The sequence below is a fragment of the Podarcis liolepis genome, assembly GCF_965112155.1.
Source record: "Podarcis liolepis genome assembly, chromosome: 13".
Classification (NCBI taxonomy): domain Eukaryota; kingdom Metazoa; phylum Chordata; class Lepidosauria; order Squamata; family Lacertidae; genus Podarcis; species Podarcis liolepis.
The window spans coordinates 47,735,792-47,763,630 of record NC_139573.1 but is presented as its reverse complement, the minus strand read 5'-3'; the positions used below and the strand labels follow the sequence as shown (position 1 = coordinate 47,763,630).

Genomic DNA, 27,839 nt, shown 5'->3' with positions numbered 1-27,839 from the left:
GCTGTGAAGGGAGGGAGCCAGCCCGCCATTCCTTCTTTGCTGTTCCTATTAAGTGAAATTAGGGGAAAGCTGGGGGGGTAGGGAGAAAATTGTGAAGTGGGGAGGGGAAGAGCTCATGGGCGAGGTGGGGTGTCTATGTCCCCCAAGGAAATTGCGGAATGGAAAATGTGTGTGTGGCAAATAACATTTAGGGGGGTTAGAAGCAGGAGAAGCAGTAGAGTTGGAAGGGGAACTGAGGGTCATCTAGTCCAACCCTCTGCAATGCAGAAATCTTCTGCCCCATGTGGGGCTCGAACCCATGACCTTGAGATTAGGAGTCTGCCGACTGAGCTATCGCAGCTTTCGGTCTTTGGGACTTGTATGTTTGTGGCTGATAGGGTCCCATGAAACGATGGGTGGTATTCAACTATGTTTCCATCAGAGTAGACCCATTGAAATTAATGGACAAAATGAATTCGCGTGGAACTGCTCTGAGTAAAACTTAAGTTTGAATACCACCCTCTGAAAGGAAGATGGGTTTGTGATTTATTTATATATTTTTCAAAATCATTGGCTGTGTGTCTCTTTCTTTGTTTCCCTTCCAACCCTTCAAGTTAAGCTATTTTTTGTGCTTGTTAATTTAAAAAAATATTATTATTTTTTAAAGCTAGGCATTTGAGGGAAAAGAGGGATGAAAGCATGTGTGCTTGTAGCATAGGGCAGAGGGCCTTCTTGGTAGTGGCACCCACCTTGTGGAACGCCCTCCCATCAGATCTCAAGGAGATAAACAACTATATGACTTTTCGAAGATATCTGAAGGCAGCCCTGTTTAGGGAAGTTTTTAATGTTTGATGTTTTATCGTGTTTTTTAATATTCTGTGGGGAGCTGCCCAGAGTGGCTGGGGAAACCCAGCCAGATAGGCAGGTTAAAATAATAAATTATTATTATTATTACTCCTTTTAAACCTGGGAATGCACGTGGCGGAGGTGGAAATAAGTGTGCCTATGCTGTGTTTTGCAGACTTGTCACAAAACCCCTCACTCTCTGCTTTTGGGCAGTGCTTATATTATAGGGAGGGCACAGAGGGGATCTCTACCCTTTACAGCCCCTTAACTTTTATTTTAATTTTTTAAAGTTACATGGGAACTGCAGTTTAGAAAACTGTGGGGTGGGAGTCAGAAAGTGGGGTCTGTGGGTTTCTGTAAGGGACCCCTACCTCTCCCCTTACAATTCAAGCACCAGGTTTACTTTTGCCCATGGCTTGCTGCTTATTTTTGGAAATAGTTTTTATGTTTTGGACCATCCATGAGAGCCCAGTATGGGGAGTTAACTTCAGTTGATCTGAAATTTGTTACCAAGAACACTTTTTTTAAAAGAAAAACAACACACACACACACACACACACACACACAGAGAGAGAGAGAGAGAGAGAGAGAGAGAGTTCCTTTGCCCTCTCTTTGTCATGAAAGTTAATGTCTCTTTATAAACTCTGTTTCCAATGGTTGTGGGATTTTGCTAATTCCTGTCCACCCCCCAACCTATGGTTTACTTTGAGGAAGACAACGGCAGCTTTCTTAACATGGCTCTTATTTTCCCAAGGCAGGCATGTCCAAAGTTCATTTTGGCATTTTGGGGGCCTAATCCGGCCCGCCAGTCGGTTTAATCGGGCCCTTGTGGCAGTTTATTTCCTGGGGTAAAATCCTTAAAAAACCCCTCAACAACTTTGATTCTAAAAAAAGGTTAACAACTTTGGTTGGCTCTTAGGTCGGCCCTCACGGCCCTCCACTTCATCAAATCTGGCCCTCTTTGTAAAAAGTTTAGGGAAAAGGATAAATAAGGGTGCAGGAAACCCTTATTGTACTTGTAATGTTTTAATGCACTTTTAATTTTTTTGCTGGAAGCCGCCCAGAGTGCCTGGGGAAACCTAGCCAGATAGGTGGGGTATAAACAATAAGTAATAATAATAATAATAATTAATAATTTAGAATGTGATCCCCCCTCCCCAGCACAATTTCTTCCTCCATTTTGTGGTGGATTTTGAGCACAGGCCCATGCAGGACCGGCCCTAACAGGCAACACCCTGGGCACATGCCATGCATGGAATGTGTGGGTGCCATCTTGTTCCTCACCTCAGGTAGCAAAATGTCTCAGGCTGACTTTGGGCCCATGGCGCAAATGTACATTAAATGTACATATACTAATTTATGTGTACGGAAACAAATTTAGACCAGGTGTCGGAAGGAAAGCTGTCCTGTGAGAAAAGTTTTGTTTTTTTTAATGTAAAGGGGAAAAAACCCCAAAAAGGTGGAAGGGCAAGAGATCCAGTTGGAAAAGACCCTTTGAGGAACTTCTTTAAGAAGCGGAAGGGACTGCCATGGAACCAGTGACGATATCTCCGAGATTTAGGCTCCGGGAGGGGGAAAGGATGGCAAATTCTCTTGCACTTTTTCTTAGGTTCTCCACACAAAGTGAAACTGTGGCAAATACGAAGTTTCCCCACCCTCTGGAAGCTGCAAGGGGCAATTTAATAGCTAAGTGAATGACAATAGCAAGTGAATGGCAAGTAAAAGGCACATAAAGAGATTCTCCCAGTGGTGTCCTCTGTGTGCCCCTAGAAAATTGCAGGGGGCAAATGAGGTTGGGGGCGATGAGTAAATAAAAATGGAAGCGATAATGTGAATCAAAGCAAAACGCATGTATGAGAGAGAGAGAGACTCAAAACATCCTTTCCTCACCTCTCTCCCCTAAATTAGCATATGCGCCTATGTTTGTGGCAATGCTGGTTTGTTTGTTGGCGGTTTAAAGAATCCCAAAACTTGGCCTAGCAGGAGTGGTGTGGAGAGGAAGCTTTTTTTTTAACAAGCTGGTTTCCTTGAGGAAACCTGAGACGGTCGCCTCCATCGAATTTCATATCCAGACCTTTTGCTGTTGAAACCAACAGAGCGAGCAAAATAATTGCTCCCCCATCTGTTAGGGCTGCTTATCCCTTATTCAGCTTTCCTTTCTCTTATGCCTCTCAGGTATAGGGAGAAAAGGTTGACTTCTGTTCTGAGCTGTTTTTGTTTTCATCAGCAGACCTGTAAAGATTTTTTAAAGCAATATGAGAATGGTGCGCCCCTTTTGCAAAGAGCTGGGCTCTGAGGAATCTGTGACCCTCCAGATATTTCTGGATTATGCCTGGGCCTGACAGTTGTTAGAGACCAGCAAACATCTGGAAGCCCAAAAGCCTTGAAATGAAATAGGGCTTCACTTCTGCAGTTATGTTCTGCCACCATTGCTGATGTAAAATTCAACTAGTTATCTGGATGATTTCCATAACATGGATCTGAGGGGGCATTTTATCCTTTGCTTTGGGTGGTGGTAGGGATTGCCCAGGCCCAGAAACGATGTGGGTTTCAAACCAATTTGCAAATGCCACGCTGGTATGGCATTTCTTTCTTTTTTTCCCATTGCCTGCTTTCCCCATCTTCCTCCTCCTTCCTTCCCCTCTTTTTTCCCACCTCCACCTTGGGTAGTTGCAATAATAGTCTGGCTTCTTGCCAAGTATAGGCGTTACTATGGAAACAGAAAAGCTGCCTCGGTGAGCCAGGAGGGGTTGTGGCTTCTAATGTCTCCTATTGTATATATTCAGCCGTATATAGTAGAGAGGAAAAGAGGGAGAACTATAATCACAGGATTCCCCCCCTTCCTTTAAACCCTTCCTACATTTCATTGTATAAAACGAGGCTGCATTTCCTAGAAGAAACAGAGAATTGGGGGGGGGGGGGAGGAAAGGCCTATTTCCCTTTTCCCCATCCTTGAAAACACCCGACATGCCGCTAAATTTCTTCATCAGCCACAAAGGAGAAAACAACTTATTTTCTTCTTTGCATTTTAATATCGAGAGGGAGGATGCTTTCGAAAATGTTTCGACACCCCTGTTGTTTCCCCCTTCCCCATTTTAAACCGGAGGCCTTGATCCAAGGAGCTGCAAAGGCAGCGGAAGCTGTGGCTCCCCCTTGATGTGTTGTTGTTGTTTTGCAGAAATAGCGCCTAATTGTGGCGCATGAAGGGGTCCCCAATGTGGGGGTGAATGTCACCCCTGAAGTTATTATTAAGGTGCCTGCCATGGCAAGGTGCCGTAGAAAGGTTATGGCAGAAGGGGAGGCAGACCCTACCCGGAGGCTTAAATGTTAATCTGGTAAGGCTACATAAGCCTTATGGGGCCCTTTCCTCCCCGCCCCCCTGAAGCAGACTCTGTTCAGGGGATCTGCAAGCCTTATTTGTTTCTGTACAATTATTCCGTTATGTCGTGTTGACTGGGCCCAGGGATGGCCCAAAACAGTTGGCTGCCTGAGGCAAAGGACAATATGATGCCCTCTCCCCCCCCATTTCACGTAGAGAAGCCAGTTGAATATTTCCTCAACACGGATGAGGGGGCAGGAGGCTTGTTTAGGATGGGCAATATAGCCTGGGGGGCACAAACAGCTCTGTCCTCCAGCAGAGGGGAACAGCTTAGGGTAGGGGCTGAGAAGAACAGCCGCAGTGCTGCTGCCGCCCCCCAGGACTTGATGCCCGAGGCAGTTGCCTTACTCTGACTAATGAGAGGACTGGCTCTAGGGTTCTGTATAATTACTTTCAGACTTTTTAAAAAAGATAGGAAGAATATGAAGAGAAGTACGGCAGAAGAACAAACAAAATGGCAGACCTGGGGTGGGATATAAACCGTGTTTATGGAAGACAATCTTATTTGGCTACGAGTGATCGCCGAAGGAGAATGTATTGGTCTGAATCCGGGGAACAATGGAAGGCTATGTGATTGTTACTGTGCTCGACAGCCAAATTTACCAAATGGCCCAATGTTAAGCCATCCTCTGTTCAATATGGGACGTGTGTGGCGTTGTGGTCTAAACCATTGAGCCTCTTGGGCTTGCCGATTGGAAGGTCGGTGGTTTGAATCCCAACGGGGTGAGCTCCTATTGCTCTGTCCCAGTTCCTGCCAACCTAGCCGTTCGAAAGCACGCCAGTGCAAGTAGATAAATAGGTACCGCTGTGGTGGGAAGGCAAACGGTGCTTCCTTGCGCTCTGGTTTCCGTCATGGTGTTCCGTTGCACCAGAAGCAGTTTAGTCATGCTGGCCACTTGACCCGAAAAGCTGTCTGTGGACAAATGCCAGCTCCCTTGGCCTGAAAGCAAGATGAGCGCTGCAACCCCATAGTCACCTTTGACTGGACTTAACCGTCCAGGGGCCTTTTACCTTTACCATATTCGGATGTGGGAAAGAAACGTGGCTCACAATCCAAAGTTGCAGCCACAGTGTCTGGCAATGTTGCAGGGTCTTCTGGGGGGTGGGGTGCACTTTTTTGCCCTTACGGATGCACAGGTGGTCTTTGAAAAGGTGTGGCACAAGACCTGGTTGCATATCAGCAGTGAGCTAGTGCCCTTGGGTTAATGTTAATGGAGCACCAAAAATCCATCAAGGATGGATTTTTCATCCCTATTCAGTTTAGCTAGTGATCAACGCTCTAGAAAAAGAATCTCATTGTTTTCAAAATTGTGCCAGATCAGCTTTAGAATAAGTATTTTATGATACTCTTCATCTGGCACCTCAATGATGCCTTGGAGTCAGGAAGAGAGGCTCCCCTAGTCTCGCAAATGCTTACAAAAGTTAATTTAACTTGGTGTCACCTAGACTACCCCTTACCCATGCCAGTGGATCTGGCAAGCTACTTTCCTAGCAGGAGATATTACTTAGCCTGAACACATGTGGGGCTTGCAATTGGTGTATGTTTGCAGTCTGCTACAGAATAGTGTCCAAAAAGTCAAAATTCCGTCAGATTCTATACTCTGTGCATTGCATTTTTTATTTTATGGATTTATTTACCGGTAGATTCCCTGGGCTTCCTTTTTGGGAAGAAAAGGTAGAGTTTAAAAAATAATTTTCTATGACACTATTTTTTGTATTGGTCCTCTTGGAATTGAAAAACCTCAGTGAGTAATGTGGTTTGCATGCCCCCCAGCTCTGGGGACTGCAAGGACTACTATATCCCGTCCCTATTGTATCTGATTGCACTACTCAGGATACAATATGGAAAGAGCTTGTTCGTTCCCCAGATGGTTTGCAGTCTGCATTTGATAGGCAAGTATACCGAGATCCATGTACAGACTGTGACAGCCCTATGCATACAGGTGTACAGAAAATAGCATCCCAAGTCAAGATTGAAAAAAAAACCCCTCTTTTCACTTTAGGGCATGGTATTGCTCTGAAAGTGTATGAGCAATATTGGGTGAGGTCTCCAAAAACCAGAGAGCAAGGAACTGAGCAAGCTTTTTCTGTGGTCAGGGTTTCAGTGACTCTGTCTTTTATGTGCAGAATTCTTTATTGTTCTTCAGAGGCAGCTTAATAAATGATGCAACCTGAATAACCTGTATAGGGTACAAAATTCATTATATATATGTGCATTAAGAAAAGCACAGTTGATACCCATCACTGCCCCTAGGAGAACTTCAAAGCACACAGTTTCTTGCAGCCTGCTCTGATACCCTGGTTTGAAATATTTGGCTATTGCCACAAATATTCAGCATGACTGAGGCTGTCTTATTTACCCCAGGTCTTTTTTCACCTTCTTCTTCTTCTTCCAGAGAGGATCTGCTGAGCTTCTCAGGATCCAAAATGCACAGGACCACCAGGATAAAAATCACAGAGCTGAACCCTCACTTGATGTGCGCTTTGTGCGGAGGCTACTTCATCGATGCCACAACCATTGTGGAATGCTTACACTCTTGTAAGTTTAAAAACCATATCTGGAAACTCCTGAGGATTAATGGGATACGTGCCTCATCCCTGGGCTCTCTTTTCAGAGCCGGAGTCAGCTGTCGAAAGATGCAGAGCAATAATCACCCCCCTTTGAACATGTGAAAAGGGCATTTTCCTCACTATCGACTGGGTGGCATCCCATGCTTCCCCCCTTGGCTGCCTCTGCCACCAGCGCCTTTCCCCCCAAAAAAGTCCAGGCAGTAGCAAGACATGGGCATTACCTGAGACCATCAAGCCTTGGAATTTTGGCACTCCATGTGGCTTCCTAAGTTCAGTTCTGTTAGTCTTGTGAGGCTTTGCCTCATGGTAGGGCCGGCCATGGCTGTTGTCCGCTGTGTCGTAAATCTTCCGCTGTGGTGACTTTGTCCTCCCACCCCTGTTGTCTTCTTTCCTTTACAGTCTGCAAAACCTGCATCGTCCGTTACCTGGAGACGAACAAATACTGCCCGATGTGCGATGTCCAAGTGCATAAAACAAGGCCACTACTCAGCATCAGGTATGTTATATTCATTTACAGTGGTGCCCTGCAAGACGAATGCCTCGCAAGACGGAAAACTCACTAGACGAAAGAGTTTTCCGTTTTGGAGGTGCTTCGCAAAACGAATCTCCTATGGGCTTGCTTTGCAAGACAACAATGTCTTGCGAGTTCCTGCTGGTTTTTCCCCTCCCCCCTTTTTCTAAGCCGCTAAGCCGCTTATCAGCTGATCCGATCAGCAGATAAGCCACTAAAAGCCGCTAATAGCGCTAATCCGCTAATCCGTCAATGGGCTTGCTTTGCAAGACGAAAAAACCGCTAGATGAAGAGAATCACAGAACGGATTCTTTTCGTCTTGCGAGGCACCACTGTATATGTCAGCTGGGGCGCTTATCTGTGTTAGGCAAGTAGCCGAGCGACGTGCTCATGTCATCTTGAAAATTTCGGGGTGGGGGCAAGGTCCCTCGGCTCGCCCTAGCTGGAACCCCTGCAGCCAAGAATGGGTTCATATGGATGGAAGCAGCATGTAGCGGCTAGAGCAGGGGTCAACAACCTTTTTCAGCCATGGGCCGGTCCACCATCCCTCAGACCACGTGGTGGTCTGGACTATATTTTGAAAATAAATAAATAAAAAATGAACCTATGCCCCAGAAAAAATTCCTATGCCCCAGAAATAATCCAGAGGTGCATTTTAAATAAAAGGGCACATTCCACTCATGTAAAAACACCAGGCAAGCCCCACAAATAACCCAGAGATGCATTTTAAATAAAAGGGCACATTCTGCTCATGTAAAAATATGCTGATTCCCGGACCGTCCGCGGGCTGGATTGAGAAGGCGATTGGGCCGCATCTGGCCCCCGGGCCGTAGGTTGCCTACCCCTGGGCTAGAGCTTGCCCTGTAATGTCTGTAACTGTGGAGAGGTTGTCACTTAGACCCAAAGAGACTTGCACAGAGCTAGGCAAAACCTGACGGTTGGCTTGAACCGCAGGTGAGGACAAAAGCAGGTCACCTGCTGTTATTGGGACAAGATGATTGACAGGTGGGCAGCCCAACCTACCTATCAAATTTGGCATGCAGGAAGCTGTTGGACTGTGCTGAAATGGCAAAACTGACCGGAAAGCTCAGGAACCAAGTAGATCAAAACTTTAATAAGAAATGGGAAAAATGTATAACTTATCTAGGAGACCACTGTAAAGCAGATGAAAACATTAGCCGGATTCTAATAACACTTGTAATGTAGCAATACTATGGACAATATGGAGAGATATAAAATATGGATTATGAAATAATATGCAGTTGAGAAGGTGTACAATAGGACCCGTGGAGGGGAAGGTGGGAAGTCCAGAGATTCGGAGAAATCTCTAGATATGGTTCTGCAGTTTGGATTGTTCTAATTCTACATTTGTAAAATCAATTAAAAATTATTATTTTTTTTTTTTTAAATTGGCATGCAGGATGTGAGGGAGTTAAGAGTCCAGCCTGCTGGCAAGATCCAGTTCCTCCCCAGCGAACCCACAGCACACCCTGTCTTATTAGGATTCAGCCTCAGTTTTTTGGCCCCCACCCAGCCTGCCACTGCTTTCAGGCACTGATCCAATACATGCACAGCCTAACGTGGCTGTGTTTCTCTATCGGGTGACGAACGGCTGCATTTCTGTATGGCAAAGCTGCACTGCTAATTAATGGGCTCTGATAATGTCTTTGGACCACAGTCTTTGGACCACAGATGAGCAAGCTATTGAAGAAGCTCTAAGAACTATTAAATCTGAGTATGATTGTGGTTTATGATGTATCGATCCATTTGTCTTGGAGCTCTTGCATTAATCTCCTGCCCGAGGCATGCACGCGTCACGCTTTTCCCAATTCTGCGTCAATTTAAACCCGCTGTGCGTCGCGGAGAGCCTGCCTCTAATGCAAGATTAAAATGCAGAATATTTGCACACGTTCATGGATTTTGCACAATTTATTCAGCTTTAGCAAGTTGGAAAGAGAGTCAATGGGCTAAGCAGAGCACTGAGACCCACCCCCATCGCCAACTCTCCTGTCTTTGTGGCTTTGCATTTTTTTTTTGATGAAACGTTTCTTTTCCAAAAGTAAGCCCGCCCAGCAATGCTTGGCTTTGAAGTGGTTATCCGGCTGCTTCCTTGTTAGTCTGGATTTTGGGGGAAGCCAGACGCACCTTACTGAACTCTGCAGATGGTTGGCATAGAAACCAAGAAGGCGGCTTCTCACAGATGCATCTCTACGGTTGTATTCTTAGCTCCTGCGCTGTGCAAATTAATTTCTCTAGTAACACTTCAGGCGTTCTGCAAAATATTTACAAGCCGAGCTCCCACCAGCCTCTCTTCGGAGGCCCACGAACATCCGCGCTCCCAGACGCATGCATGTGCCCCCCCATCCACCCGGCAGATGTGAGCTGCCAGTGCAAAGAGGCATGCGAGAGGGGAGAAAACGCGCCAGGTTAAAAGTGCAGCGAAATGTCACTGGGGTTTAGCGACCCCATGGCGAGACCGCAGCCTCTGATTGATTTCAAATGTGCCACTGAGAGCAGGTGTACTGGGTATATTAGTTGTGATTTCCTCTCCAGCTTCCCTGAATGTCCCCAATCTCCAAGCAGTTTTATGATTTTTAGGGAGGATGTTTAAAAAGCCATGCATATGCCTCAATGCTGGAGTACACGGCAGTATTTTACTTTATTTCACAAGGAAACTGATAAGGCACTGATCTGTGAAGCAGGTATGCTTTGATGGGTTGCTTTGATGTTCTGCTAGGGGCAGAGCAGCCTCGGCCCAGTATCCCTGAAGGAGTGTCTCCACCCCCATCGCTCAGCCCAGACACTGAGGTCCAGCTCCGAGGGCCTTCTGGCGGTTCCCTCCCTGTGAGAAGTAAGGTTACAGGGAACCAGGCAGAGGGCCTTCTCTGTAGTGGCACCCATCCTGTGGAACGCCCTCCCATCAGATGTCAAGGAAATAAACAACTATATGACTTTTAGAAGACATCTGAAGGCTGCCCTCTTTAGGGAAGCTTTTAATATTTGATGAATTATTGTATTTTAATATTTTGCTGGAAGCCACCCAGAGTGGCTGGGGAAACCCAGCCAGATGGGCAGGGTATAATTATTATTATTATTATTATTATTATTATTATTATTATGGATTGGAAGAATGGGGTGGGTTTGCAGGAGCTGTATAGGCAGCAGTATGGCAAAGTGCATTGGCTCAGTGGTTCATGGTTGCTCTTCCCTTCCCACCAATGATTTCTTAGAATGATTGCATTTTTTGGGGGGGGGGAAGGCTTTTTATATTTTATTTTACCAGGCCCCTTGGTTGCAACAGGTGGCTTCAGGGCTCTGTTGAGGTGACATGACTCGTCACACTTTATAGCAGCTCAGGAATAATAGGGTGTCCTGGATGTCTTAAGTGTCTTATTGACTCGAGCAAATATAATGGCTTTCCTTGTAACCTAGCTGCCAGTCACGCAGCCCCTGGACAAAGCTTGTTTTCATTAGCTTGCCATAAATCACAAAACAAAGTCAATATGCATGTGTAATAAATAACATTACCAAATTGGATTGGGGGGGGGCGCTCAGGACAGCCCAACGGTGTGAAGATTGTGACGCTGTAAATTAAAACAAACACTGCCTGTACACACACACACACACACACACACACACACACACAGCCTTTTAAATCAAACTCTGCATGCTGTTGAACACAGAAATAATTGTGTGTTGCCTCCCTTACCCCCAGTAAATCCAAATTCAGAGGGGTTTTGACACATTTATATGTTTCATCAATAGATCAAAGCAGCAGTTAATAGTATTGCAACACTGGAACTGTGCATTAAATGAAATCAAAACTTGGTGCCAAGAACACCTGAACTCTGGCACCCCTGCCCATTATGTGACTTACAAGTTTTCATTATGTGCTTATTTTGCATAATTGTTTTCTCACGGCAGGAAAGGATGAACTATGAATCTTCCTGACTGGCTGGTACGGGGTGTGGGCTGGGCTGTAAGTTCCATTACCACGAAGAAAAAAACTTTGGCTAAAGTGTAGGTCAGGACTGGGAAACCTGTAGCTTAAAATACAGGTTGGCAGGGGGTTGGACTCGATGGCCCTTGTGGTCTCTTCCAACTCTATGATTCTATGATTCTATGAAAATAGCTTTTATTTATAGCCACTCTCTTAACCAACTGAACTGATCCTCTGAAATACTCAGTTCTGAATTTGGTCCTGAATTGGCTGCATGAGAGATGCTGGGGCTCAAGGCTTATCTTCTAAAGTTAGGCACACTTCTGTTGTCTTGGCACTAAGAGGAAAAAAAAAGGTTTTGTAGCAAGTGTTGGAACACCCTAAGTCCGATTAAGCAACAGAGATAGTGAGCGCTGTGTTTTGAAATGTTAAGCCTCTTCTTCCTGCCTTTGCTGCAATGCCTCCTGTTCAGTTTGCAGAAGGGATTGCACTAGAGTAGCTATTCGTTTTAATAAGCCCATACAGTGGGACAGGGGCAAGAGAGGCTTGCTCTATGTTTCTGTTATTATCAACAGCAAAAATAAATTTGAATTGGGATTTTAATATTCTTCCCCACTTTCCCCCTTGCAATTGACCTTTGCTAACCCATCTTTTTCTCCTCATGTTTCAGATCAGATAAAACCCTACAGGACATAGTCTACAAGCTGGTACCAGGACTTTTCAAAGGTGTGAACATGTTCAGATTTTGTGGCTGTTTTTCTGTTTTGTTTTTAAGAAGTTGCTTCCGTTGACTTTGATGCAGTTAGAAAAAGAAGCCATCTGATTATTATATAGGGCTGATGAACAGTATATAAATAACTGAGCAGAATAGGGCCAAATATTCAACTATAGTATTACCTCATTAAGTAATACAAATAGTCTTCGAAACTATGGCTGTTGTGCTTTTGATCCTAATGCAAATTTAATTCTAGTTCTTTTATTTGTTTTCCGTTCAGTCAGTGATTTAAAATGTACGAATAATTATATGGTAGCGTGTTGCTAAACATGAATGCATTTATTTATTCACTGTGATGTGTAGCCCCACCTGCAGAATAAGTGAAAGATAGAAATGCTAATAAATGAATTAACTGTTTGCTTTTGCCTGCAGATGAAATGAAGAGGCGACGTGATTTCTACGCAGCATACCCTCTGGCAGATGGTATGGCGTCTCTCATGAATTTCCCTCCTACATGTCAACAGTGATGCATTAAAAAAAAACACCCCACAAAAAAGGTGTGATCTTTATTTTTTCTCTGTCTCCTCCTTTCCTCTCAATTGCTTGCTTGTCTAGTTCCTAATGGATCCAATGAAGACCGGGGAGAAGTTTCGGAACAAGAGAAAGGGAACCTGACAGACGATGAAATTGTCAGCTTATCCATAGAGTTCTATGAAGGAATCAGGTAATACAGAAAAAAATATGAGGGGAATAATTTCACTTAATTTTCTTAATTTGCCCTGTTTTTTTTTTGTTTTTTTTTTTACTACACACATATTTTAACAAATTTTATATATTTATGCTTGGTTAATGTTTTGAAAGAATGTATGTATTACACTCACACACTTACGTACAGTCGTACCTTGGTTGTCAAACGAATTCTGTTCCGGAAGTCCGTTCGACTTCCAAAAACATTCAAAAACCAAGGCGCGGCTTCTGATTGGCTGCAGGAGCTACCTGTACTCAATCGGAAGCCGCGGAAGCCACGTCGGATGTTTGGCTTCCAAAAAAAGTTCGCAAACCGGAACACTCACTTCTGGGATTGCGGCGTTCAGGAGCCAAAACGTTCGAGTTCAAGGCGTTCAACAACCAAGTTACGACTATATATATAATTGTATTTGTGGTGTAACATTATGTTTTGGCATTGTATATGTCACCATGAGCAATTTTACTGAAAATGCGATGGATACATATGATTTAATAATAAACAAGTCTAGGCCTGTGCAGGGAACAATCAAAGTTTTCATAATGCGATATTGCTTTTTGTTTGCTTGTTTGTTTGTTTGTTTGTTCTATCATACAATAAGAAGGATGTGGCCAGGACTAAGAGGAGGAAACTTTGTTATTGAAAGACAGTATAGGAATTGTGTGTGTGCATGTACGTATTATAATCTCCCAGGGTAGACACAGTCTATCTGCACTATACTACTGTTGAACAATATTGCTGATGAAAACATGATTTTAATAGGCTACACAACAGAGATCAAGTGCAAACACACATCACAATAGTGGTGTGCATCTGATTTGCCCCACACCCACCAGGAGATGGAATCGCCCTTGTGGCTTAAAGCTCTTGTTGGGTGAGGTTAGGCTTAGGGAACATGTGCTGCAAATTAATTAATTTATTCCCTTACATCCTACACTTCTGTATTGCTCAGTCAGCGTTGTTCTTTGGACAGTTTACAATGAAGGCTAAAACCACAATACAGTGGTACCTTGGTTTTTGAACAGAATGCGTTCCGGGAGTCCCTTTGACTCCCAGAACCGTTTGAAAACCAAAGTGCGGCTTCTAATTGGCTGCAGGAGATGTTTAGGTTCTAAAAATTGTTCGAAAACCCGAAAACCCACTTCTGGGTTTCGATAGCTTGGTAGCTGATTTGTTCGGGAGCCAAGGTGTTCGGCTTCCAAGGTACGACTGTACAGAACAATACCTATCACAGAATAATAATAAAAAGAGCACTATGAAAACAAAAGAAAAACAGCAACAGAGAATAAACAGTACCGAAGACCTAAGGAGCTCAAACACTTTCTAAAGGCTCAGTGGTACAGAATGTTGGTTGAATCGGGGGGTGGGGGTGGGAACTGACAGCAAAGCGGGAAAGGGGACAGATGGAGGAAGAGAGACACAGAGATAAAACAGAAGTAACCATCTTGCTGTCTGGAGAGGTCCTTTTCTGTTTCGTTCTGAGAAGTTATTGTAAAATATTCCTGGAGAAAGAAGTCAAAGGTACCCCTAGAAATCCCTGGAGAACTCCCAAGATTTTTAAAAACGGGGCTGGTACTAGTGTGTCCATTCCCCCTCCCCACAACCTGCCTTCTTCAAATATTAGCAGAAAGAGAAGAAGTCATGCTCTTTCTGAGTTCTAGTTTAGTGTGAAGCAACATTTTAAAAAGAACATCCTACCAGTGCAAATTCCAAAGCAGGTTGGAAGTGATTGTTGCTGGGAAAGAATCCTAATCCAACCATATCTGGAGCGGTGCCACACAGGTGTGCTCAAGTTGCGCTGCCAAGCTGCTCACCTGACCACGGCACTGCAGAAGCAGTGGGTGAGGTTGGGGCTGTGCGGGTGCAACAGCAAAGCCAGTCTGGAGCCCATGTAAGTTGCAGCAAGACTGCTGACAGGAGGAGGGCTCTGCCCCACCTTACTGGCTGCTTCTGGGACCTTGCTTTTGATTGTGATCTTCCACACATGGTTGAAGTGTGCAGAAATAACCAAAGTTCTGGACCCACAGAGGCCTGGATAATCTGGTCTGTGCTCTTGTGTGTGTGTGTGTTTCATTAATTCCCCCTATTTCTCTCTCTCTCTCAGAGAAGAAAACAAAGGGACCGTTGAGAATGGGAACACAGAGAAAGACAAGGTGAGCTATGTAGCTTCTGCCCTTGAATAATGCTTTAGAAATGTGTGAGAATCCCATGTCCCCTGCATGCCCTCAAATTATTGAATTCATAAAATAAGAGGTTCAGGGGCTGCCTGGAAGCCGTGTCCTCTCAGCTGGGATCCCAGAGTTGTTCCATAGGTGGTGATCTCTAAAGTGAGAGGTGCAGGGGCTCAAGGTGGTCGTCCTCCAACCGGGAGGCCCTTTCCATTAATATTTCATATTTAGGAACCAATCGCAAGGCACCCCAATCTTAATTAGGATTTTTATGTCCTCCGGGCGTAAATCATGATGAATCAAGTTAGCGCTCAATACCTCAAAAGCCCCCTACACTGCCTCCTCTTGTTTCCCACCTCCAACCTTTCCCCTCAATTTGACTTTCAATTTTTCTTTTCTATTTAGTCCATCTTTCCTTCCTTCCTGCTTTCACCTTTGCTGTGTCCCTTTCCGTGTTTCTGTGGCTGTGCTATGATATACTCCAACTTTCTCCTTCTTTTAAATTTCGGATTCTACCTCCTTCCCTCCCCCCACAGATGTTGTGCTTTCCCTCCCCCCTCCAACGGTATATAGATTGCAAGGGTGTCCTTTGCCTGTGACCTCTGACCCTTCCCGGACTCCTCCCCTTGCCCCCTTCCCCGGTATCCTTGCCTTTTGGCAGATTTACAGCTGCTTCAATACATATTTCAACGACTCTGCCTGCTCCAGCTGCCCAGCCCTCTCCCAATAAAACCTTTTCTCTCACTTTCTCTCTCTCTCTCTCTCCCTCTCCTCCCTCCCTCGCTTTCTCTCTCATATTCCTCCCTAGAAGAACAGCATGAGATTCCTTCGCTGCCCTGCCGCTATGACGATCATGCACCTGGCTAAATTCCTCCGCAACAAGATGGATGTTCCCAGCAAATACAAAGTGAGTTTCTATCAAATGCTATCACACTTTCCCCTGGCCAAGGTTGATGCTGAATGTTCAAAACTATTTGCACATCAAGGAAGCTCCAGTTCCACACTCATTATAAAATAAGCAAACAGCAAAATGTGCAAACAGCGTTTTAAGTGTGCATGCTTTCTCCCTGCCGAAGAACTAGCTTCGCTCTGAAGGCTTATATAGTTTTTTTTGGCAACAGAGGTTTGCCAAGTTCCAAACCCAAACGAACTGTGCAGATTGAGAAAACATGTCTCTGTTTACTTGCTCTGCGTAATTTAGTTTACTTCTAGTTAGGGGAAGGGACATATGCTTTCAAACTTTCTTTACTGCTTAAGGGCTAGAAAATTACTTCTTTAAAAAACAGCAACAAAGATGAAGATGTTCAGGAGACTTTTGACCTGTAAAAGGGTAAAAGAGTATATAAAAGAGTATATAATCTATAATGAAATTAAAAAAATGTTTGAAAGTACTTTTCAAAAAAGGAAAAAAGAAGAAGGAAAAAAACAGAGTCCTTTTTGTTGGGGATAATTCAGACAGAAATTCCCAGGTGTCAAAAAAAGGTTATTTATGTATGCCACTACTGCGGCCCATGTTTTGTTAGCCCCCAAATGGAAAACGAGCGAGGTCCCAAGCAAAGAAGAATGGCAACTTAAACTGATTGAATATGTTCAGCTTGTAGACCTAATACATAGAATAAGAGAACAAGAAGAAGATATGTTTAAAGAAGAATGGCAGCATTAAGATAAATTCAACAGTGTAAATAAGTTTTGATTGATGTAATAATGGAATACTGATTGGTATAGTTTTTGTAAAATATGCAGGGATTTATGATATGCAGAATGAACCATGGATAGAGAAGAGAAGTCACTGCTATTTTAAGATTGTTTAAAAGAGTATTCTAAATTGCAAAACAGAAAATCTAATAAAGGTGTGTGTGTGTGTGTGTGTGTGTGTGTGTGTGTGTGCTCAGGAGACTTAAATCTGTGCCCAGTACTTATTCATCTGTGCCTGCCATCTAACTCAGAATTTCTTTACTTGTGTTATTAAATCTGTTAGGTGGAAGTTCTCTATGAAGATGAACCTCTGAAGGAATACTATACCCTAATGGACATAACTTATATCTATCCTTGGCGACGGGTAAGTGCGTAGAGAGAAGCGACCCCTAAGGGTCATCTAGCCCAACTTCCTGCAATGCAGGAATCTCAACTAGATCATAAATGACAGATGGCCATAGGAAGCTGTCTTGTCCTGAGTCAGACCGTTGGTTCATTTAGTTCAGTGTTGTCAGCACTGACATAGCAACATCTCCAGTGAAAGACTCTTGTCCGAAACCCCCGAGAGCCGCTGTACCTTCGTATAGACCAGTGTTACCCAAACATGGGTCTCCAGCTGTTTTTGGACTACAACTCCCATCATCCTTAGCTAGCAGGACCAGTGGTCAGGGATGATGGGTATTGTAGTCCAGCTTGGGAAACCCTGGTACAGACTGAGCAAGATGGACCAACAGCTTCATTCATGGTAAGGCAGCATTCCGTACATTCATAAGAGACAAATAAAAGCAGAGGAAATTTGAGTTGTGACCCAAGTTGGCTCAAGGTCTGAGACAGAACTCATTTGAGAACGAGGAGCAAGTGTATCTTCCATTCAGAACCCACCAAGTGGGATGGAAGGGTGCGTCTTGTTTGTTACATCTGAAAATAACAATGAAAACAAATGCCAAATTAGCATTTGGGATTTAGGATGGGGGTGGCGCTGTGGGTTAAACCACAGAGCCTAGGACTTGCCGATCAGAAGGTTGGCGGTTCGAATCCCTGTGACGGGGTGAGCTCCCGTTGCTCGGTCCCTGCTCCTGCCATCCTAGCAGTTCGAAAGCACGTCAAAGTGCAAGCAGGAAGGTAAACGGCGTTTCTGTGCGCTGCTCTGGTTCGCCAGAAGCGGCTTAGTCATGCTGGCCACATGACCCGGAAGCTGTACACCGGCTCCCTCGGCCAAGAAAGCGAGATGAGCGCCACAACCCCAGAGTCAGCCAGGACTGGACCTAATGGTCAGGGGTCCCTTTACCTTTACCTTTACCTTTACCTTTAAGAATTGAAAATGTTACGTTGGCCCTCATATCTGGAGGAAGAAGTTAGAGTAGAGGAAAGGAAATAGTCTTTTTTTAAAAAAAATGTTATTAAGGTTTATAGAGAAAAGAATAAAACTTAATATCTTTCCCCTTTTTTTAACCAACCAAGACTTTTATATAGATACAATAAAAATACCAAAAAGGCGTGGGGGAGGGGGGGAGGAGAGAGGAAATAGAGAAGTAAAAAATAAATAACGTCCAATTCTTCATCTGTCCGCTATATGAAAACAATAATCACTTCGTCCAATCCAATCTAACACTTGACAAAGCCACTTTCTATAATCAAACATTATCTTCAGTCCTCAAATCCAGGTGCTATTATTTCATTTTCTTTTTTACGCAGAAAGTCTATGACAGGTTTCCAATCTTTTATTTTTATTTTTTAGACATCTTTATTGAACAAGTTCAAAAAGTACATAATTATATGTGCGCTGAGCATGATGAGACGCAAATAAAAAAGAGAAAAAGAGAAAGAGAAATAGCACCCGTGTAGAAGGGAAAATAATGGGGGGACGGGGGAAAAACCCCAAAACTTTATGCTTTCTAAAGTTGTTATTGTACTTTACCAAATCTTAAACTATTACAGTATTTGCAAGAATGGATTCCACATATCATTGAATTGGTCCATGGCAAGCCTGCATTTATATGCAAGTTGTTCATATGTTGCGAGTTTGTATAAGACTTCAATCTTTAACAAATGTTAACAATGACCTTTCTCTGGTAAAACATGCCAGTTTTGCCCTCTTGGCTAAGTCCCTGTTAGTTTTAACAGCCATTTTATCATCAATGTGTCCTTCTGTCTTGGTGCATATAAAAAGGGGGGTTTAAAAGGGGAGTAAAATGGTTGCAGGTGGGACGTGGGTGGCGCTGTGGGTTAAACCACAGAGCCTAGGACTTGCCAATCAGAAGGTTGGTGGTTCGAATCCTCGCGACGGGGTGAGCTCCCGTTGCTCAGTCCCTGCTCCTGCCAACCTAGCAGTTCGAAAGTACGTCAAAGTACAAGTAGATAAATAGGTACTGCTCCGGCGGGAAGGTAAACGTTGTTTCCGTGCGCTGCTCTGGTTTGCCAGAAGCGGCTTAGTCATGCTGGCCACATGACCTAGAATCTGTACGCCGGCTCCCTCAGCCAAGAAAGCGAGATGAGCGCCACAACCCCAGAGTCGGTCACGACTGGACCTAATGGTCAGGTGTCCCTTTACCTTTTAAAATGGTTGCAGCCAAGCTGTGAAGAAGATGAAATGTTACGTCTATGCTCTCCCTCTGCAGAATGGCCCTCTCCCTCTGAAATACCGTGTCCAGCCGGCCTGCAAGAGGCTAAAACTCTCCTCCCAGCTCCCCAACTCCGAATGCACCAATACCAGCGGCGCGTCAGAGTGCGAGTCCGTCAGCGACAAGGCAAACAGCCCGGCCACCTTGCCGGCCACCACTTCCTCTTCATTGCCAAGCCCTGCCACCCCTTCCCACGGCTCGCCCAGCTCCAACACCACCACGGTGAGCATCCCCGCCAACCCTGCGCCCGGGACCATGCTCAACGGCACTTCGAACTGCCACCAGATGCAACCCTTGGCCAGCAGGGGGCGCAAGGCAATGGTAAATGGCGGCCCCACCATGTCGGCTTTGACTTAAAGGCACGGGACACCTTTTTCTTTTTCTTCCCTTCTCCTTCTTGGCTGGATCTCGCGTTTTATAAATAAGTATATTATGTGTAGATAAGGGCAGTGGAGGGGTGGGGTGGGTGGTGGGTGGGGAAATTATACATACTTATTTTCTATCAATTGACCTGATTTAATTTAAGAAGAAAAAAAGGCAAAAAGACAGTCCTCCCCCTTTTTTAATTTTTAAAAAAGAAAAAAAAGTGCTCCTGTAACTGCATGATGTCATCTGTGTTAAAGCGGCAGCCCCTTCCTGTTAAAAAACTATTTTTTATTTGTGCCCTCCGTTTGTAGTCAGATTTAATGCACAGTCCCCGAGAGAGAAAAACGCACAGTTCTGAATCAAGCAGGCTTCCTGTCTTAGAAGCACACGTGGCTTTCTCATGCTTTCTTCGTCCTTTGACTTATGCACCGCCACGGAATCTGGTTCCCTCCCAGTGTTTCTGGACTTCAACTCCCATGAGCCCTAACCAGCACAGGCTGAGGGAAAGGGACGATGGGAACTGTAGTCCAACAGTATTTAGAGGGTGCCAAGTTGAGGAAGGCAGGACGCCTTCTACCTTCGGCACCCTTGCTGTCTCCACCTACGCTTCCTTTCAGCGCCCCCCCCCCCCGGCTACACAAGCGCAATGCCTTTAAAGATGTGCGGAACCTTTGGCTCTCCGTGTGTCGCTGAAACATAACTCCCATCCACCGCAGCAAGCATGGCCAATGGCCAGAGGCGACAGGAGTTCATCTGGAGGGCCAAAGATTCCTCTCACCTGCCTGAAAGCACATCTGAAGCACATTCCCCCACCCTCTCAAAGAATTCTGTAGTTTGTTAAGGGTTGCTGGGAGCTAACTCTGAGTGGCTAACTACAGTGCCCAGAATTTCTGGAGGGAAATAATGTGCTTTGAGCGTGCTTTAGAGGTGTAGAGTGTACACAGCTTTAGTCTCATATTCCCTCATCTATACCTCCCGTGGTCTCCTGCAGAGCCGAGATGCAGCTATAAAGCCTGAAGGAGAGGTCTGGACAGCTGCACACGTCAGAAGGGTTGACGCCGCCAGTCTCCTTCCTTTAATGATGCGAAAGGCCAACAGCCACTGCTGGTTTGCAAGCAGCCATGTGACAAAACATGGCAGCTAGGAACAGAGGGGCAGCTGAGATGGGGCTGAGGACCAGAAGCTTAGCCCCACAAGGTTCAGGTCTGAAGGTGGGCCTTGGGCCATTAGTGGAGGGACAGGTTCCGTGAAATGCAATGCGAATTGTCTCACACACAGGGACCCAGGCTAGCGTGGCACCCTGAGCTTCACAAGCAAGGCCACAAGCAAGGCCTGCCAAGATGTCTGGCTGTTTTGTTAGTCGCTGGGGCCGCTTCTTCTGTCTGCCTTTCAAACCCAACATGTGGACTGGGATGTCCTTGGAGCGGCGAGTTCCGCACATTCCCCTCTCCCGCCTGTTTCTATGCCCGCAGTAGTGCAATGTTGCAGGTGGCAACTGTCATGGGTGGCGCTGTGGTCTAAACCACTGAGCCGCTTGGGCTTGCCGATCGGAAGGTTGGCGGTTCAAATCCCTGCGACGGAGTGAGCTCCCGTTGCTCTGCTTCAGCTCCTGCCAACCTAGCAGTTCGAAAGCATGCCAGTGCAAGTAGATAAATAGGTACCACTGCAGCAGGAAGATAGACAGCATTTCTGTGCACTCTGGTTTCCGTCACAGTGTCCTGTTGTGCCAGAAGCGGTTTAGTCCTGCTGGCCACATGATCCAAAAAGCTGTCTGTGGACAAACACTGGCTTCCTCGGCCTGAAAGCAAGATGAGCGCCGCAACCCCATAGTCGCCTTTGACTGGACTTAACCATCCAGTGGTCCTTTACCTTTTTACCTTAAATGTTGCATCTGGTGAGGCCAACCACTACTGGCGTCACATCCCCAAAACCCATATAGTGACGCTGTTACAGTGGACATAGTGCCTTGTGCTTAACATGGCTTCCTCCTGGTCAATCCTCCAGACATTTTGAACCATGACTCCTTCCACTCCCACCCCCAGCCGACATCAGTTCTGTTCCTTTTTGCCAGACATCTCTGCCTGTCTCTCAGGAGGACTGATCTTCACTTCTGTTTCCAACCACTTCAGCCGTCCCGCCAACAGAGCTGGGATTTTTTTTTTTGGGGGGGGGGTGTTACGGAGAGTGCGTTTTCTTAGGACACATTCACACCACCTATTTCACACACGTTTAAAGCACACAGCTCCTCGCCCCACCCCAAGAATCCTGGAAACTGCAGTTTTCTTGAGTGTGCTGGGAATCGTAGCACCTATCAGGTAAAACAAGGTAAAGGACCCCTGGACGGTTAAGTCCAGTCAAAGGCAACTATGGCGTTGCGGAGCCTCTTGGGCTTGCTGATCAGAAGGTTGGTGTTTAGGATCCCTGCCACAGGCAGAGCTCCTGTTGCTCAGTCCTAGCTCCTGCCAACCTAGAAGTTCAAAAGCACGCCAGTGCAAGTAGATAAATAGGTACGGCTGTGGCAGGAAGGTAAACTATGTTTCCCTGTGCTCTGGTTTCCGTCACGGTGTCCCATTGCACCGGAAGCAGTTTAACCATGCTGGCCACATGACCCAGAAAGCTGTCCGTGGACAAACGCCGGCTCCCTTGGCCTGAAAGCGAGGTGAGCGCCACAACCCCATAGTTGCCTTTGACTGGACTTAACTGTCCAGGCGTCCTTTACCTTACACCTATCATTCATATGGTTTTTGAGGGGATGTCATGCGCTTTAACGGCATGAGGTTGTATCTGACGCTAGCCCTGCTCAGAGCAGAAACATTGAATGAAGTTAATGGACAGGACTTCACTTGATTACATTGGGTTTTCTTTGAGCAAGACTTAGTTGAAAACACCCCTCTGTGTGGATGTGTCATTAGAGATAGCTATTGGCCATTTACTGGCCTACAGTTCTCAGGGCTTGAAGTCATCGAAGACAGAAGTGGAGCCCTCCATATTCGGAGGTAGTATACTGGGGAAGAACGAGCAGAGCATTTTCACACCCAGGATGTGAACCGCCCAGGGACATTGGCTGGCCATGGTCAAGAGCAGGGGTGGCGAACAACCTGCAGTGACCTGTTGTATGACTCCCATGAACCCCAGCCAGCATGGCCTGCAGTGAAGGATGATGGGAGTTACAGACCAGCAGGTTCACCTCCACTGGTCAAAAGACAGATGGTTACGTGCGGCGGGTTTTTCGGTCTTCTCCAGAAAACCAGCTTCCGCACATTTAATGATTTCTTGGCTGGGAGCAATGACAGTTGGAAACAGTTTAGATTTGCGGTGTTGATCTGGCCCACGTGTGTGCTTTCAGGGAGTAGCAGTAACTTTGGAACCAGGAGTCCATAAAACTTGGTCACGGAAACTTCTACCCATCTTGGAGGCTGGGAGCATGCATACCTTGAGTTCGTGAGATCTGGGGCAGCCAAGACCCACACGCTTGCAGCTGTTTGCATTATAGTTACGCAAGCAGATGCGCTTGGGGGGCGGCCCAATTTGGCTCATGCCAAGTTTTTGTTTGAACTGGCTCTTGAGATGAGAAACAACTTGTAGACTTTGAGGGATCCTGTTCTGCACCTCTCTCTCCCCCCTCAAAGCCTCCCTTTTCTCATTCACCCTGCTTGTAAAACGAGTTTCAAAGAAATAAATACAGTGCCTTTGAAAAGGAAACCTACTGCTTGATCCGCTGGGGTGACAGAAGAGGGTTTTGTGGTTTTAACCGGGTGGGGTGGGGTTGGGGGAAGACAATGTCTTTTCATTTGCTGACTTGTGTTTTCAAGGCTGCCAGGTGGAAACGCACAACTTCCAGCGGGAAGAGTTCTATTCTTCCGTCAGCTTGAATCCTCTCCCCTTTTTTCTGATTGGAAGAAAAGCGATCCCAGAGGGCAGCCTTCGCCAAGCCTGTTCGCATCCAGATGCTTTGGACTACAACTCCCATCAGCCCCTGCCAGCACGGCTGATGGGAGTTGTAGTCCGGAGGGGGCAACAAGTTGGCAAAAGCTGCCAGGGTGATCATCTTCCTTTTTTTTAAATGTAAGTTAGGAAGGGCTAACTTGACACAAGCACATTTTGTATTCCTGAATGTCAAAGGAACTTTTGATAGGCTTTCCCCACCACCGGCTGGCTCACAAGAGCGGCTGACCTCACAAAGGCAATCCGTCCTCGGAAGTTTTTGCAGGTGGATCTGTTGTGCTCGATTTGCACTGACACCAAGATGTGCAGCGGAGAACACGTTTGGCAACCTGGCAATGACCCGGACTCCCAAGTCTTACCCCATGTCACCCAAACCTATAAACAAGGGGTCGTACCCTATTGTGTACCTGTGCTGATGGAAGGGTTTTTTGATCCTGCTTGAGCAGAGGGGGAGAGGAGGTGTTTTTTATTTTTTATTTAATTCACCCTTTCTCCAACATCCCCTTGCACTACCTCCCACACTGTTCTAAGGGGATCCTCAACCATCTTCAGCAGATTGGGAGGCATAGGGAGGCAAGGGCTGTGGAGGGAAGGGGGAATAACACAAAAAATTTATTCCTCTTTCCCTTCTGGATCAGAGTGTCTTCCATCAAGGGGAGGGACACACCTGGGATACAGGTCATCTGCCGGTGCAATAGGATGGGTCCAAGTCTGCTGTTGTTACCCTGCTGCTCTGCATCAGGACCACTGTGCAGCAGAAGCCACTGCTAAGAATAGGAAGCTGATCTAGGGATATGTGGGGCCTTGCACAACATGACATTTGGAGGATGACTATAATAATAATACATTTCCCCTTGCTCTTGCCATTGACATACTGCATTTGAAGTGAGGAGGAAGAATCATAGTCCTGGGAAGGACCCCCAAAACCCTCCTTTCCAGTCCCACTTCACAGAGGACCAGCACATCTGAATCGTCTTGCTGGGTCGGACTCAAGGTTTACTTGTCCCGGCACTCTGACCAAAGAGCTGCTTAGGTTTGTGTGGCAGCCCAGTGAGATATTTTTGGTTAACTTTTCTCTCTGTAAACAGCTGGCACCTCTGATTGCCCTCTTCCTGCACCGTGTCACAGATCACATCACTAGTTTCCCTTGCTTTCCAAGGCGGTTTGCCGCCTAGCGAGGAAGGCAACTGCCAGACAGAGAGAAACAAAACCTTGTTGCTCGGGTTCTTGGCATAGCTGTGGTCGACAGAATCTGGCCGTGAAAGGGATGTTGCCTCCTGGAGTTTCCAGTTTTGTAATTGCGGCTAATAGCCATTGGAAGGCACATCCACTTCCTCTGAAACCGAAGGCATGTCCAAAAGTTTAGGATCTCAGAGGCAACTTGTTCTACAGCAGAGCTCCTCTTTGAGTGAGGAAGGCTCCTTTTCCTAATCTGCTCCTCATAATTTCCTGCTCCTTGCTGCTTGTCCTGGCCGCAGGCTTGAGCATTAGTTTTCTTGAGATTCTTTATATATAAAAAATAGAACCTTGCAGTATTGTCACACTGTGTTCTAAGCAGCATTTGCAGCAATGCCATCATGTCAAGGGTGTCTGTGTATGTAGGGGGAAGCCTCGTAACAACTACACACCCACACCCACACACCCACACCCTGATTTGACAAGCTCTATTGTGAAGGCGACGGCTCCTGCATTTGGGGGAGCTGAAGTCATTGGAGAGAGGCATGCCTTATGCCACCACCTCGCAGGGAACATAACAACCGTGGTCCTCCTTTAAAAATGGCTTCGTGGTAGAGTATCCCCTTGCAGACAGAAGGTCCAGATTCAATCCGCAGCGTTTTCAGGTAAGGCTGGGAGATGCTTCTGTCTGAAATCTTACAGAGCCACTGCTGGTGTAGACAATAAACTAAACAAGGTCAGTATAATAAGACAGTTTCTTCTAACAGCCTGCTGGCAAAACGCCACTTTGTCTGCATCTCTTGCCTCTAGGTTGGCAACTGGTGTGGGTGAAGGCGGCACCTCCCAGTGGGCTGGATTTGGTTCTGGTGCCTCCAGCCGCTAACCCAGAAGATAACCAGTTTTTTTAGCCCCTTACAAGGAAGTATAGGAGGCCCAGAGGGGCCAACAGGAAGAATTTACAGAAACACATGCACATTTTATTGACCAGTCCTATTGCTCCTCTCTTTCTCGTTGGCTGAGACTGAACTTTGGCCTTGCTACTGGCGTTGCGCCATGTTTTAAGATTTGCTGGACTTCAAACACCCAAAAGGTGTTTCCCACCTGCGCATTAACTTTGTACATACCGAGTGAAATGACCAAGGCGACGGAAGGCCTCACGTTTTTCTCCTCTGAGCCCCCCACCCCCACCCCAACAACCTTTTTTGTACATTTTTTTAATATGGTACAAGCCAAATCGCTCTGTATGTTTGCAAACCTGTATGATGTTTTAATGTGCTGTAATATATTCTGATATTCATATATTGTTATTGGTTAAAACATTTGTATCAATAAGACAGTTTGTAAATGGTAATAAATGCTACAACTTTGTCCTTCAGCTCCGGTGTCTGGCATTGTTGTGCTTTGCAAGTTCTTTCTCCCCCATCGCTAGCCCACAAAATCCTAAACTTTGCAAAGGGTGGCCCAAATTGCTTCACCCCAATGAAGAGCTGAAGCCTCTTATCAGTTTCAAGACAATAGGGTGATGGATGTTGTTCCGGACTTGGTGGTGGAGTATGAAATATCTATGGCAGCAACTAGATAAAGGGATTTCTCTGATTATTATGCTACTTGCTTATTGCATCATGATTGCCTTATCTTCCTTCCTAATGGTTTTGACACCTTAGGATTTGGTACCACAGAACTGCTACTGTGTATATATGTTTTCAGTGAGGCCGAAACTAGAAGTGACATTGAACACGTCTTTTCATTTAACAGGCACCATTTTTAAAACCCCCGCAAATAGCAGCTGGGTGAGTGTGTGACCAGCTTAACCCTTTCAATGAGGGAAGTTCCCTTGAGCACCGATAGTAGCTTTCCAATCCCAATACTGTAGTAGTTTCAAAGGAGGAATTTTCATTGGGACTGAAACAGGGGAGACGTCCTTCCAATCTGCTGTGATCCTGATAACAGTCAGCCTCCGGCTCCTCCTTGCATTTTAAAAAGCTGCTTGTTGTATTTAACTTCCTATCTAGTTTGTTCCTTGTGTGCTAAGCGTTCCCCATCCCCCAAACAATCTCTCAATTTCTTTCAAGTGCAGCCCTACCAGTAACTCTGCAAAAACATTTAACGCAATTTTAAAACTGCCAAGAAAAGATGGTTTGCGATCAAACAGAGCCCATCTGCATAACCCCTCCTTTTGCATAACATTCTGATTCTGTTCAGATGCATTGGAATTTTGTTCTGTCTGGGCATTCCAAGGACGTTAAAGCCCCACCCACAACCACCAAAAATCTTATTTAGTAACCTGTCTGGTGTCTGAGATTTTATCAGGCGTTGTCTACACAGTTTCAAGTGTTCAAAGCCAATGAGGACTAGAAATTTGCCTTTTATTTATTTATATTTTAAAAAGGTAAGATTAGCAGGAAGCTGGATTTTGTACCTTCTGCAGTTTTTGTTGTTTTGTACATCAGTTGCAGCACGAACACAATTCTACACAGACACACAAACAATAACAAGGCATGCAGTTTTAAAATCCCAGTGTACATGCCAGGTGGTAGTGTTTCAAAAACATTCCTGAACAGCAAGTACAACATGTGCATTTGCATCAAACCCCTGTCTCTTATTTTGCTGTTTCCTATTTGAAGAACGCTTCATAATCTTGGGATTTCACTTTTGGCTGATTTCGACAACAGTGTACTCTCTGCACTGGCAAGTACATGCAGAACTGCTGGCACTTTCCAGAATCCACAAATGATCCTGTAAGAGCTGCAATTGCCCGATAAGTGTGTATGCAGACATAGAGCCACATAATATAGCCACAGTCCACAGTGAGCACCACACAACCACTTAGCCACATAATAGCAATGGGCGCAAATCGGACAGGAATTCCAATTTCTCCATTGCATGCTGAACTCCAGAGCCAGGGTGGTGTAGTGGTTAAGAGCGGTGGACTCGTAATCTGGTGAACCGGGTTCGCTTCCCCACTCCTCCACATGCAGCTGCTGGGGGACCTTGGGTTAGTCACACTTCTTTGAAGTCTCTCAGCCCCACTCACCTCACAGAGTGTTTGTTGTAGTAGGGGAAGAAGGGAAAGGAGATTGTGAGCCGCTTTGAGACTCCTTAGGGTAGTGATAAAGCGGGATATCAAATCCAAACTCCTCCTCCTCCTCCTCCTCCTCCTCCTCCTCCTCCTCCTCTTCTTC

At 45.6% G+C, this 27,839-nt stretch overlaps 1 protein-coding gene across 7 annotated transcripts in view; it reads left to right on the top strand.

Annotated features, from left to right (window-relative positions):
- PCGF2 (polycomb group ring finger 2) overlaps positions 1 to 26,032 on the top strand; it is a 44,138-nt gene extending 18,106 nt beyond the window's left edge. For 2 of the 7 annotated variants that reach the window (XM_083470470.1, XM_083470469.1), the window contains exons 2-10: positions 6,601 to 6,743; positions 7,175 to 7,271; positions 11,897 to 11,952; positions 12,374 to 12,424; positions 12,557 to 12,665; positions 14,791 to 14,839; positions 15,663 to 15,761; positions 16,833 to 16,913; positions 19,168 to 26,032. In XM_083470470.1, the coding sequence (XP_083326596.1) occupies positions 6,632 to 6,743; positions 7,175 to 7,271; positions 11,897 to 11,952; positions 12,374 to 12,424; positions 12,557 to 12,665; positions 14,791 to 14,839; positions 15,663 to 15,761; positions 16,833 to 16,913; positions 19,168 to 19,527 (1,014 nt within the window). In that variant the 5' untranslated portion in view covers positions 6,601 to 6,631 and the 3' untranslated portion in view covers positions 19,528 to 26,032. Of the gene's footprint in view, positions 1 to 2,146; positions 2,234 to 3,420; positions 3,561 to 3,593; positions 4,161 to 4,183; positions 4,581 to 6,600; positions 6,744 to 7,174; positions 7,272 to 11,896; positions 11,953 to 12,373; positions 12,425 to 12,556; positions 12,666 to 14,790; positions 14,840 to 15,662; positions 15,762 to 16,832; positions 16,914 to 19,167 lie in introns of those variants that run through there. The other 5 variants (XM_083470472.1, XM_083470467.1, XM_083470471.1 and 2 more) reach the window with 5 other exon arrangements.
- The last annotated feature ends 1,807 nt before the right edge of the window (positions 26,033 to 27,839 follow it).